At 34.5% G+C, this 12972-nt stretch overlaps 2 protein-coding genes across 2 annotated transcripts in view; one reads left to right on the top strand and one right to left on the bottom strand.

Annotated features, from left to right (window-relative positions):
- Positions 1–2560, top strand: part of LOC107588401 (uncharacterized) — a 16730-nt gene extending 14170 nt beyond the window's left edge. The window contains exon 4 of the mRNA XM_016276473.1: positions 2385–2560. Coding sequence (XP_016131959.1) covers positions 2385–2560 — 176 coding nt within the window. The remainder of the gene's footprint in view (positions 1–2384) is intronic.
- Positions 2561–10878: 8318 nt separating this feature from the next.
- On the bottom strand, positions 10879–12535 carry LOC107588400 (homeobox protein CDX-like). The gene is made up of 2 exons (XM_016276472.1): positions 12353–12535; positions 10879–11236 (listed from the first exon to the last, which is right to left on the bottom strand). The coding sequence occupies exons 1-2, from the start codon at positions 12533–12535 to the stop codon at positions 11045–11047; spliced, it is 375 nt and encodes a 124-aa protein (XP_016131958.1). The 3' UTR covers positions 10879–11044.
- Between the last annotated feature and the right edge of the window lie 437 nt (positions 12536–12972).

Genomic DNA, 12972 nt, shown 5'->3' with positions numbered 1-12972 from the left:
TGTGGGTTATATGTTAAATGTTATGATAGTTTTAAAGACAGCTGCGCCAAAAGCATAAACATTAAGCATGTGGTGAAGATGATCGGACCTAATTTTGGTGGAAATTTGACTAATTTTCTGGGATTGACCAATGCAAATTGGTGTAAAATGATAGAACGTTTTTTGAAACAATACTGTTCTTCAAAACTCATGAATCTAAATAAAAAACCTTTAAGCCAGATAATTCAATAATGATTTTTGACCATTACTTTTTTTTGGCCAAGTACTCATGATCACAGTATGTATAGCAAAGTTACATGATCAGAATAATTTATGTGAATTGTTCAAAAAGATGTTTTGATTTACAAAAGTCTTTGTATGTTCAAAAATTACATCAACTTGTGAAATGTGTGTAAAATATCCAGATGTTTAGTGTTTATTTGACACTGCATTTTGATAACACTGTTCATATATAATTACAATAATATAGAATAATAATAAATAATTATAATAAATAAAAGTGAAATTGTGCTTTGTTGGTTTAATGTCTACTAGAATGTTAAAAAATGTTCCGTGTTAAATATTTTTAAATAGTTGTTTTGTAATTGATTTTTTTTCTTCGTAAAGCATGACAAAACAGTAAAAAGCACATTTTGGCTATTTAATACGGTGATGCATTGCTGCCACACACACATTTTTTCCCCCACTCAATTATGTCGTAATAACGAGATGTTATGTCCTTTTAAGGACATACTTTCTCATAATAACGAGATTTTTTTTCTCTTAAAACTACATCTTTTCTCGTAAAAACGAGATATGTCATAAAAACAATGCAATTATCTCGTTAAAACAACATCTTTTCTCGTTAAAACGACATATTTTTCTCTCGTAATAACAACATATGTCATAAAATCGATATGTTTTCCGTTATTATAGATATATGGTAGGCTATATGTGAGCGTGCTAAGCGACATAAACGAGGATCTGCACGCTGCTGAAATGATTGAAATACACTGTTATAAATTTATTTTAATGTAATGGTTTTAATTGTAGCGGCACGTTTATTAGGATTAATCTCCAATCTGTCTACAATATAGTGCTATCCAGTAACTGCACTCAGACCCATGACTCATTTAGGCTATGATCAGATCAAAACAGTTATTTTTGAATAATGACTCTGGGCTTAATATTTCTTTATTTGAATGACTGAAGTTTGATTTAACAACAAATCGAAATACGAACAAAAAGAAATAAAGAGATTTTCTAATAGGCTAATAATAATAATAATAATTATTATTATTATTATTATTATTTCGTTCTGTTTGAAAACAGGCAAACGAAAATTAAGCTAGATTTTTCTTAGGCCTATTTTTGTTCATGGGTAAACAAATGAGCTTATGCTTTAATATTTGTTTCACATGTGTGGGCAGCTTTGATACTTTAGTCTGATTATATATTAATTATGTATTAGTGATTATATATTATTAAAGGATATCTTTAGCTGAATCAAGCCGCGCATCGCATCACATTCTTCTTATGGGAATACAGATTAGCTCAGACGGGAAAGACTGTACAGTACCTCTTGTTGGATTTAGGCTATACGAATTAAAAATAAACACAAATTTGTTTTCGATTGATTTATTCAAGTAGACCTTTAGACATAACAAGGTGCGCCAGAAAGCGCACCGTTATTTTACAAAAGCAATTTGTAACGTTTTGTTGTTATTGTGGAAGTATAGAAAATAAAGCAGACATTTCTTTCCTCTGTTATCACAATGTAGCCCAAGGGATCACATAATTGAGTGGAAAAAATAATATGTGTGTGGCAGCAATGCGTCACCGTACTCGCAGGCAAATTTATGGATGCTCCAGAAAGGGAACAAAATGTCAAAAAAGATGGACCCTGTTGCAAAACACACTCACATCCATCCAAAAAAATCCACATCCAGGCACTCACATCGTAAGCAAAGTAAAAAGCCTTTATTCTAAGACAGGGCTACATATTAAAAAGACACCAATGCGTATCAGCTCAAGCAGGCCTTCATCAGGGTGTTAGACAATATGGAGTGAGAAGTAGCTAAATAGATAGATTTGTGTGTGTGTGTGTGTGTGTTTTGCAACAGGATCCACCTAATCTTTTTTTAATATTTTAACTGTTCAAATGAATGAAATAGTAATTTTTTTTGAACATGAAGGAACTAGAGATCTGATGTTCCCATCACTAGTTTAACTTTCACTGGATTGAATCTTTTCATCATTGTTGTTTGTTACTTAAATAGTTTCACTCTTGAAAGCTCCATTTGTCAGTTTCCAGTTTGCAGACTAGTAGTAATGAACAGCTATTCAGTGTGTGTAGAGACGTATGGTAATGTCTTGCCCTGTCATCGTTTCTTCTTTCTGTGCAGAATCACTCCCGGCTGCTGATGTGGAATATGTTGAGATCCAACCGCAGAAGAAGAGGAAGGAGAGGAAAGAGAAGGAGGAAGAGGTTCAGTACGGCGAGGTGACGTTCACTCTAAACCTCTCAAGCACTTACACACGGTCTCAGGAGGAGTGTATTTATTCTCAGGTACACAGATGATAGTTTCACAACAATAGCTGTGTAAAATCACACTTTCCCTGGGAAATTAGCGCTTACGTTCACTTATGTTTCACTTTGGGAGTTGTACAGTTTACATAAAGCACATATCTCTTTGCATATGCACTGTAAATTGTTTTGTCTGACATGTTAATGATGGTACTGTATGTTGATATGCTGTGTTAGGGCCTGTAGAGTGAGCATTAAAGTGATAGTTCACCCAAAAATTAAAATGACCCCATGATTTACTCATCCTCAAGCCATCCTAGGTGTATATGACTTTCCTCTTTCAGACAAATACAATTGGAGTTAAAAATGTCCTGGCTCTTCCAAGCTTTATAATGGCAGTGAATGGGTGTTGAGATTTTGAAGCCCAAAAAAGTGTCCATCCATCATGAAAAGTACTCCACACGGCTCCGGGGTTAATAAGGCCTTCTGAAGCAAATCGAAGTGTTTGTGTAAGAAAAATATCCATATTTAAAACTTCATAAACCATAATCTCTTGAGAGAGTGGCACTCCAGCGGATGACGTAAGACGTAGGCGCAGTGTAAGCATTGGTGAGAAGTGACAGCGCAGAAAGCAAAAAGTACAAAACAAGGATTTGTAAAGAAAAATGTTGGAGGATTGCGATATAAGCCAAGAGGAGACAGGTGTAAACAAAACTTAGTTCTCATGAGACTAGCATATTCTCACCAGAGCTTATGCTACGCCTACGTCCAATGTCATCCGCTGGAGCGGCCTTCTCTCGTGAACGTGCGTATGACAGTTAGTGGAAGCTAGAGATTGCGGTTTATGAAGTTTCTTACTAAAAGGCATCAATTCACTTCAGGAGGCCTTTATTAACTCACTGGAGTCATGTAGAGTACTTTTCATGATGGATGGATGCAATTTTTTGGGCTTCAACACCCATTCACTGCCGTTTTAAAGCTTGGAAGAGCCAGGACATTTTTTAAAGGGGTCATATGATGTGATTTCAATTTTTTCCTTACAAGCTCTTGATGCATAAAGAAGATCTGTAAAGTTGCAAAGACTAAAGTCTCAAATCCAAAGAGATATTCTTTATAAAAGTTAAGAGTCAACCACGCCTACCTAAAACGACTCATTCTAACACGCCCCCACATGTCTACGTCACGATGTGGGAAGATTTGCATAACACCGCCCAAATGTTCACACAAAGGCGTAACTTTTATTCTCGCTGTAGTATTGTCGTTGCCGCCGCCGCCATGTCGTGAAGGCGCTGTGTGCTTCGTTGTGAAAGCGAAACTACTTTGTTTGGCCTTCCAAAAGAGGACGATATCCGCTTCGTCATGCCTAGAGCTGATCCGTGCTGGTCGCTGAGGAAATACATCAACTTCACTGACGATTCAAACGCGAGTTTTTTGGGCAGTGTAGAGTAGCACTTGTTTGTCATTTATCCTATCACAAATGCAGACATGGTTTTATGTTATGCTCCGGCCAAACAGGACATCACAATATGGTAAGGGGCGTAACATTTCCGTCACACGATTGAGGTATTCGGCCAATCACAAAGCACTGGATAGCTGGCCAATAAGAGCACACCTCGCTTTTTCAGACCGATGAGCTTTGTAAAAATCGATGCGTTTCAGAAAGGCGGGGCATAGAGGAGAAACAATAATGTACAGTATGTGGAAAATAATGGGTTTTTTTAACCTTAAACCGCATAAACACATTTCATTACACCAAATACACCAAATAATGTTCTTTTTAGCAGCATCATATGACCCCTTTAATATAACTCCAATTGTATTCGTCTGAAAGAAGAAAGTCATATACACTGGTTTGAGGGTGAGAAAATCATGAGGTAATTTTCATTTTTGGGTGAACGATCCCTTTAAAATACTGTATGTGTCTGGGCTGAACCGTGAAATCTTGAGTATGCAAGACTACGAAAAAAAAGGAAACCAAATGCATGTTATTTTCCTTCAGACAAGCACTACTGTTTTTAGTGCTTCTCAATTTGTTCTGCTGCAGTTGTGATGATATGATGGTGAGAAAAGGCTTAAATGTGACCCTGGACCACAAAACCAGTCTTAAGTCGCCTGGGTATATTTGTAGCAATAGCCAAAAATACTGTAACAACGTTTGTAGGTCGGGAAGGAGGCGGGAACTGGCGAACATTTGAACAAAACTTTAATAATAAAATAAACACAAAATAGCGCGACAGCCCCTCGCGGACAACTGTTGCGCACAAACAGAACCAAAACACAAAATAAAATCCAGGCCTGGTCCTCTCTCGTCCAACACTGTCATCACTCCTCCTTTTATCCTTCCGGAGCTCCTCCATGGGACTAGAGACCAGTGAGTGGCGCAGGTGTCGCGCATTAGCATTTACTCCACCGTAGCATTTACTCCCGCCCCTCTCGTCACAAATACATTGTATGGGTCAAAATTATTGATTTTCCTTTTCTGCCAAAAATCATTAGGATATTAAGTAAAGATCATGTTCCATGAAGATATTTTGTAAATTTCCTACTGTAAATATATCAAAACTTATTTTTTGATTAGTAATATGCATAGCTAAGTCTAAATTAAAAAAAATTTACACTTATGACTGGTTTTGTGGTTCAGGGTCACAAATGAAAGTCAGCTTTTAATCATGAATAACAAGGAGGTGATCGATGTGCACAAGTGTCATGAAAACACAGCAATCGGGTTGTTTTAAATTATTAAAACATTTCAAAGCAATTGAAATTTGTAAAATCTAAGCTTTGCTAGATTGAGTTTTAGTAGAATTTAACAGCGATATGAGAGAGTCTGTGTGTTAAAACGTGTCAAAAATGTACATTTGGCCATCTGGATTGAGTTGAAGCAGTCAGTTTTATTTAAACGGCACATTATTTCAAAACGTTTACAGAATGTTTCTGTAATAATATTATAATGTAATAATATCTTCAAGTTCCTCAAGTACAGGAAATGGCCTGAAAAAGTCCTGATGATATCTAGAGTTTCGCTCACACTAACAGGTTAAACTGCTTTAAAGTTTTGTAAATTTTGTAATTAACTAGTCCTGCTAGTAAACAGTTGATCCTATCGGCTAAACTAGTTCAGTGTTCAGCTCCCTGATAAAAACTTTATAGCTTGAATTCACAGTAAAGAGCATCTAAAAGCGTTTGCCAAAGGCATAAATATAAATGCACTTAATTTTTGTTGCGTCTTTGTTGCTTCTATTAAAAATTACATTTAATTTAGTTAATTATTGCCAGCTCTATATTGTTGGATATACTGTAGAAGTATATACAACTTTATTTGCATACATGCAGTACACTCACATAAAGCGATATATACCATATAGCAAATCTTAACTGCTTTATATAGTTCCAAAACGTTATCTATATTATCACACAGCTCTATATAAAAAGTTAGATACAGTACTGTATATAAGTATGTCTAGCTTTAGCATGCATACAGTATACTTTAACTAAAATTAAAACAAATTTATACTATTGGCCAGGTCTTTATATAAAGTTGGATATATAGCAAACTTTATTTCCATACATACTGTGCAGTACATAAAAGGATTCATACTATATAGCAAATCTCCACTGTTTTATTGTTTATATCGTCACAAAATGTAACTATATTATCATTCAGCTCTAATCTGATAAAAGCAACATGATGATATTAAGCTATTAAAAACATTAACATCATGACTTTCTGTAAAGCTGCTTTGAAACAAAGTGTAAGGTCAAAAGCGCTATGTAAATAAAATTGACTTAATAATTTAGGTTATTAATGTGAATATTAATCTTAATCTCATTTGATCCTCATTTATTGTTTTCCATGCTGAATGAAAGTATGTTTTTTTTTGTGTGTGCAAGAGTTCTGTTACATGTTTATAATTATGAGTTTGATTGGCCGAAACATTGTTTTTGATTAACACCTTTGTATTAGTTTTTAAACTTTTGAAATGGTAGATTGGGAAATCTTAGTCTGTTGTCTGAGGTGGTTTGCTGATCATATCATGTGACTTCCTGCGTGTGAAAGGAAGCATCTCACGCCTTCTCAGTGCAAAAGGTGAATGCTCTCTCCCATGCATCACAGTGTGTAAATAAATAATCATTTTTAAAATAATGTTCCATTATTAATCAGCAGCGTAACAGATGCCATCATGACATTCTGGTTCTAAATAAGCCTATACAAACTAAACTGAATGACATTTTTAAAATGAGAAATTTTGCTGCTGCTGCATCTTCATCTTCTTCCTCCTTCAGCAGTGTCACTTTACCACAACCAGATGGCTAATGATTCACACACACACACACACACACACACACACAGAATAACGTCCTGCTGTTATCTGCACGGATGTAAACGGACATTCACGAGAAAATGGTAAAGGAAATAAAGTCCTCTCGGGATGTTTAGAAGAATTCATTCAAGTGACCAAATGAGCGTTTTATTTTCTGAAGCTTTGTTTTATTCTCCTGTTTTCAGTGTGCTTTTTCACGTTCATCAAGATAAGTGTAAAATAGTGTGAACTGGTTCTACTATCTATAAAGATACTAAAGCGTGAAACAAGATAGTAATCTCTGTATTTGACGGATGAGATGCTGCACTAATAGGCTGAATATGTTCATAACAGCAAGAAACTGAAGTGCGGATCTGTTTTTAAAGCGCGAGCCGTACAGCTGCATTTATGTGGATGTATGTCATGCACACTGACTCATTTACAGTTTTTCTTCTCCGTTTTATCTGAAACCCAGACATGGGTTTGCATGTCTGTCAGCTGTGCTTAAAGGGATGGTTCGCACAAAAATAAAATGATCTGTCATTTTCTCACCATTTTCAGTATTATTTTGGTAAATATTTTACTCGAATGCTCTTGAAACTGAATTCTATCTCTGTACTCAATTGTGTTTCTGAGGCAAAATCACACTTTTATTATTCCTTAATAATTAACTTTTATGAGCTCCCACAAATTTTACTTTCACTTTAAACAGTCAATGAAATTTATTTGTGTAAAATATAACATTATTGATTGCATAACCAAAACAGTTGAAACACTCTTCAAAATATCTCATTTGTGTTCCACAGAAGAATAATATAATTATTTTGTGTTGTCAAAGGCAAAAATCCCACTTTTATTATTCCATATAATTTTCTTTAAATTCTTTTGAACTTCACAGAATTTTACTTTTAATTAAAACAAACATAATAGGACATTATTGGATTAGTTTTTTTTTACCACAAGCAGTTTGTAGAACTGTAGATCTTTCTTTTTTCTGTGAAAATTTACATTTATATTGTAGATCATTTTAAACAGGTCCCAGTTTTCTTTTGGACCCCATTGACTTTCTTTGCATGAACCAAAACAGTTTTTGTATATATCATATCTCAGTTGTGCTCCACAGAAGGATACATTTTGTATTATTTGTTGAATATCTTACTTAAATACCCACAACCGAAGACTAACTTAGTACTTGATTATGATTATGTCCAAAGCAATATCACACTTGTATTATTCCATAATAATTTCCTTATACTTTTTTGAGCTCCTCAAATTTTTACTTTCACTTAAAACTTCCAATAAACTGTGTGCAAAATATAATAGGACATTATTGAATTAAAGTAATTTATCCTTACATCACAACAGTTTTTGACCTCTCAGTGCTTTTTCTTTTTTTTTGGACCCCATTGACTTTCATTGTATGAACAAAAACAACTGAAACATTCTTTCTTGTATACCACGGAAGGAAGAGTAATAGTATAATTTTGTTGAATATCTTACTTAAAGAGATAGTTCACCCAAAAATGAAAATTACCCCATAATTTACTCACCCTCAAGCCATCCTTGGGGTATATAACTTTATTCTTTCAGACGAATCCAATCAGAGTTATATTAAACAATGTCCTGGCTCTTCCAAGCTTTATAATGACAGTGAATGGGTGTTATTTTTCAATAGTCCAAAAGAAGTCCAATAAAGCGCATCCATCCATCATAAAAAGTAGCGAATCAATGTTTTTATAAGACAAATATCCATTTTTAAAAAATTATAAACCGTAATCTTTAGCTTCCGCTGACTGTTGTACGCTCGTTCACAATAGAACGCCGTTCCGGCGGATGACGTAGGCATAGCGTAAGCATATACATATCTATGAGCGTAAGGTCCGGTGAGAACATGCTAGTCTCACGAGAACCAACGTTTGTTTACAGGAGCAAAGGAAGCAAAGTTTCCATACTTTAGCAAAGGAAAACCAGTCTCCTCTCGGCTTATATCAAAATCCTCTGACATTCTTCTTTACAAATCTTCGTTTTGTACTTCTAATTTGTGACCAGTGTTTTGTTATGCTCTCTCCTCTGCGCTTCCTCATTCATCACTTCTCACCGGACCTTACACTACGCTACATCATCTGCCTGAATGAACGCGCAAGTTAGCGCACGCTAGAAATTACGATTTATAAAGTTTTAAATATGGATATTTTTCTTACAAAAACGCATTGATGAGAGCCGTGTGATGCACTTTTTTATGATGGATGGATGCACTTTATTTGACATCTTTTGGACTGATCAGAAATAACACCCATTCACTGCCATTATAAAGCTTGGAAGAGCCAGGATGTTTTTAAATATAACTCCGATTAGTTTCGTCTGAAAGATGAAAGTCATTTACACCTAGGATGACTTGAGGCCGAGTAACTTATGGGGTCATTTTCATTTTTGGGTGAACTATCCCTTTAAGTACTCAAAACCGAAGGCTAACTTAGTACTCGATTATGTTTCGGAGGCAAAATCACGCTTTTATTTTTCCTTATAATTTCCTTTGAATTTTTTGAGCTTCCTCAAATTTTACTTTAACTCAAAACAGCCAATGAAATTAATTTCAGTGTAAAATATAATAGGACGTAATTGAATTACAGTAAAGCAGTTTTGTTTATAGGTATTGCTGAAGATAGACTTTTGACACACATTTTGACCCGGTCCTTAAACTCAAACATCTCAGTACTTTTGACACAGGAACGCTCCTTCAGATGAGGGTCAATGGTGACATTGTGAAACCGATCAAATATTAACAGTTCAAACACGTGATCTTGAAGGACATGAGATGAACGTTATGGCATCAGGTCTTTATTGGATCTTTAATTGACATGAATCATCTGACTGAGCTGCAAAAACAGGCTCCACCTGTCCCATCCGATGGCGTCCGTGCGGCCCGCAGCTTATGCTCGACCTCTGCCTTCTCTGTCAATGATTGACTTCGCTGAATACTTGCTCACCTCTTCAGCTTCTGTTTTTATCAATAAGCTGGGTTTGTTTCCTTGTGTTATCAAGACTTATGATCCACGCGGCTCATTGTGATCGGTAAACACTCACACGCCAACTGGTTTCCACCCTCTCAAAGTACAGCGTGATTTAGAGATGGTCGTTGTATGATTTAGTTAAATCTGATCAACATGTCAAGGTCATTTTTTTTATTTGAAATATAGGAACATTAAGGATGTTTTTCAAAAAAAACAAAAAAAAAACAAGGTAACACTTTTAATAACACTTTATTAATGCATTAATTATGGCTTGTAATGCAGCTTGTAATGCATTGTATGATCCTATGAATAATTGTAACCACCATAGTAATGCATTATAACGCTTATCTAATCATAGCTAGATCTTTAGAAAGTATAATGCATAAAACATTACACTAATAAACAAGGAGTCTGCAAATATGCATTTCAATTCTGGTCATAATTACTTATGAAATTATATAATGTAAAATATGAATACCTTTATAATTGCATATTTGAAAGCTTCAAGTGTTACCAAACTCTGTAATGTGCAAAAATTAGATTTTAATAAAAATATACATTGTGAAGTATTTATACATCATTATTATTACATTTATGCTGACAAAAAAAGGCATTTAAAAATATTTTATATAACTAAAAATTACCTAATATAACGAGAATCGTCATTGAGAATAATGGCAATTACAAAAAACTCAAAAGTAATAATTCTCTTTACAATAAAGGGAATTTGGAAGAAAATGTGCTTAATTGTTGTGAAAATAATGTCAAAATGCAAAAAAAAAAAAAAGATTTTTCTTGAGATTCTGAATGTCTGCAATTTTATGTTCTCCTCAAATATTATCTTTTTATTCAAATTATGCTCTTTTTACAAATGAACGATTACACAGAGGCACCAGTTGATGCTATTTAAAAAAAATAAGTAATTTTTCCATCATCCAGTAGATGTAAAATATTTTACATAGTAAAGCAAAGCAGTAGTGATACAAATAGTCATCAAATCATCACCAGTAGTTAGTGAGGTCATATCAAAAGCAGTACAGAAATGAAGAAAGCATTATTCAACATACTCTGAGATCATCATTTTTTACAAAAATTGAAATACTGTGCGTCTTATTCACAATAAAACGTGTTTGCGTGTCATTCGTGTAGTGCAATATGAACGCTGCGCTCAGCGTCACTGAAACCATGTAAACATGTACTGTTTATCCTTCTGTCTGGAAGAGTTTTCAGTATTCCTCTTTGATGCTCGTCGATATATTGTCTGTCATCAAGCCATTATTGGTGCTGCTGACCATGGCGGTGTTTGCGTGACCGGATGCGCTGACCAGTGTGAATGTGGAGCTCTGCTCAGCCTGCTGGAGTCGCTTCTTGTTCATTTTCCTTTCTTTGGCTCGTCTGTTTTGAAACCAGATCTTCACCTGTGAACCACAGTGTCAAAATTATTTGCCTGATTAAACAAACGATGAGGCTTCTAACTGTACCAGACACATCCTGTGTCTCATGCATACAGTGGGTACGGAAAGTATTCAGACCCCCTTAAATTTTTCACTCTTTGTTATATTGCAGCCATTTGCTAAAATCATTTAAGTTAATTTTTTTTCCTCATTAATGTACACACAGCACCCCATATTGACAGAAAAACACAGAATTGTTGACATTTTTGCAGATTTATTAAAAAAGAAAAACTGAAATAACACATGGTCCTAAGTATTCAGACCCTTTGCTCAGTATTTAGTAGAAACACCCTTTTGATCTAATACAGCCATAAGTCTTTTTGGGAAAGATGCAACAAGTTTTCACACCTGGGTATGTATGTATATTAGTGCTGTCAAACAATTAATCGTGATTAATCGCATCCAAAATAAAGTTTTTTATTTACATAATATATCTGTGTGTACGGTGTATATTTATTATGTATATATAAATACACACATACAGTATATATTTTGAAAATATTTGCATTTATTTACATGTATATATTTATATTAATATAATTTATATTATATATTAATATATTTAATATATAAACGTAACATATTTTTCTTAAATATATACTGTACATGCATGGGTGTGTATTTATATATATATACATAATAAATATACACAGTACACACAGATATATTATGTAAACAAAAACGTTTATTTTGGATGTGATTAATCGCGATTAATCGTTTGACAGCACTAAAGCACTTTTTTGCATTAAAGTTATGAGAATTTGGATAAAGCACTTAATTATGTAAAACCATCTTAACAATCTTCATTATCCTAAAAATATTGCATTTTCTTTTAACCGTTACTATAGAACTGAGTTATGGGATTTTAAAAAGGCACTGATTATCATCTTCCTCTTTCTAAAAGATGCAGCACATGTAATCTAGGTGTTGTGGTTTCTATTGCATATCACGATACATGTATCTAATTCTGTAGAGAGACATCTCATCCTTTCACAAGAAACTTGGTTATAATTAGATGAATCTCACAGCATGAACTCACAGGTTGGTTTAACTTCCACTTTCCATGCTCCATCAACCTACCTGGCGTTCTGATAGGCTCAGGGCCACCGCGAGCTCCGCCTTCCGTCTGATGGTGATGTAGCGGCTGAAATGAAATTCCTTCTCCAGCTCCAAGCGCTGGACATCACTGTACACCACTCTGTATTTGTCCTTCGTCCGAGTCTTTCCTCCTGCCATCAAAACAAGGATATTTTTAATTTCCATATTCAGCTGTGGTTACTGAAGAAGGCTTTTGAAAATCATTTTTTAAGATATTAATGGGCCTGATTTCAGTTTGTGTGTCAGATTCCAGTCACTGAATTTAGTGTATTTAATTCAAAACAACATAGGCTAATAGGGTAAAACTAATTTACTATTTAAGAATCGAAAACAATAAGAATCGCAAGCGTTTATGTAGTGTTGTAATGTTTAAATGTGCAGATTAGACATGGGCCTTCTATGTTTGGTGTGTGTAAGTGCTGCTGAAGTGGAGAAAATACTCACAGAAGATACATATTGTATTCGAAAACTACAGACGCAAATAGATAAGGTGTAATAAAACAAACACTTAAATGTGTATTTTGGATGTGTTTTTTCTAGTGCTGTCAAACGATTAATCGCATCCAAAATAAACGTTTTTGTTTATATAATATATGTATGTG

This window comes from Sinocyclocheilus grahami, unplaced genomic scaffold (genome assembly GCF_001515645.1).
Source record: "Sinocyclocheilus grahami isolate Dianchi unplaced genomic scaffold, SAMN03320097.WGS_v1.1 scaffold102.1, whole genome shotgun sequence".
NCBI lineage: Eukaryota > Metazoa > Chordata > Actinopteri > Cypriniformes > Cyprinidae > Sinocyclocheilus > Sinocyclocheilus grahami.
The sequence above is the reverse complement of the archived record's forward strand: the minus strand, read 5'-3'. Positions and strand labels throughout refer to the sequence as shown.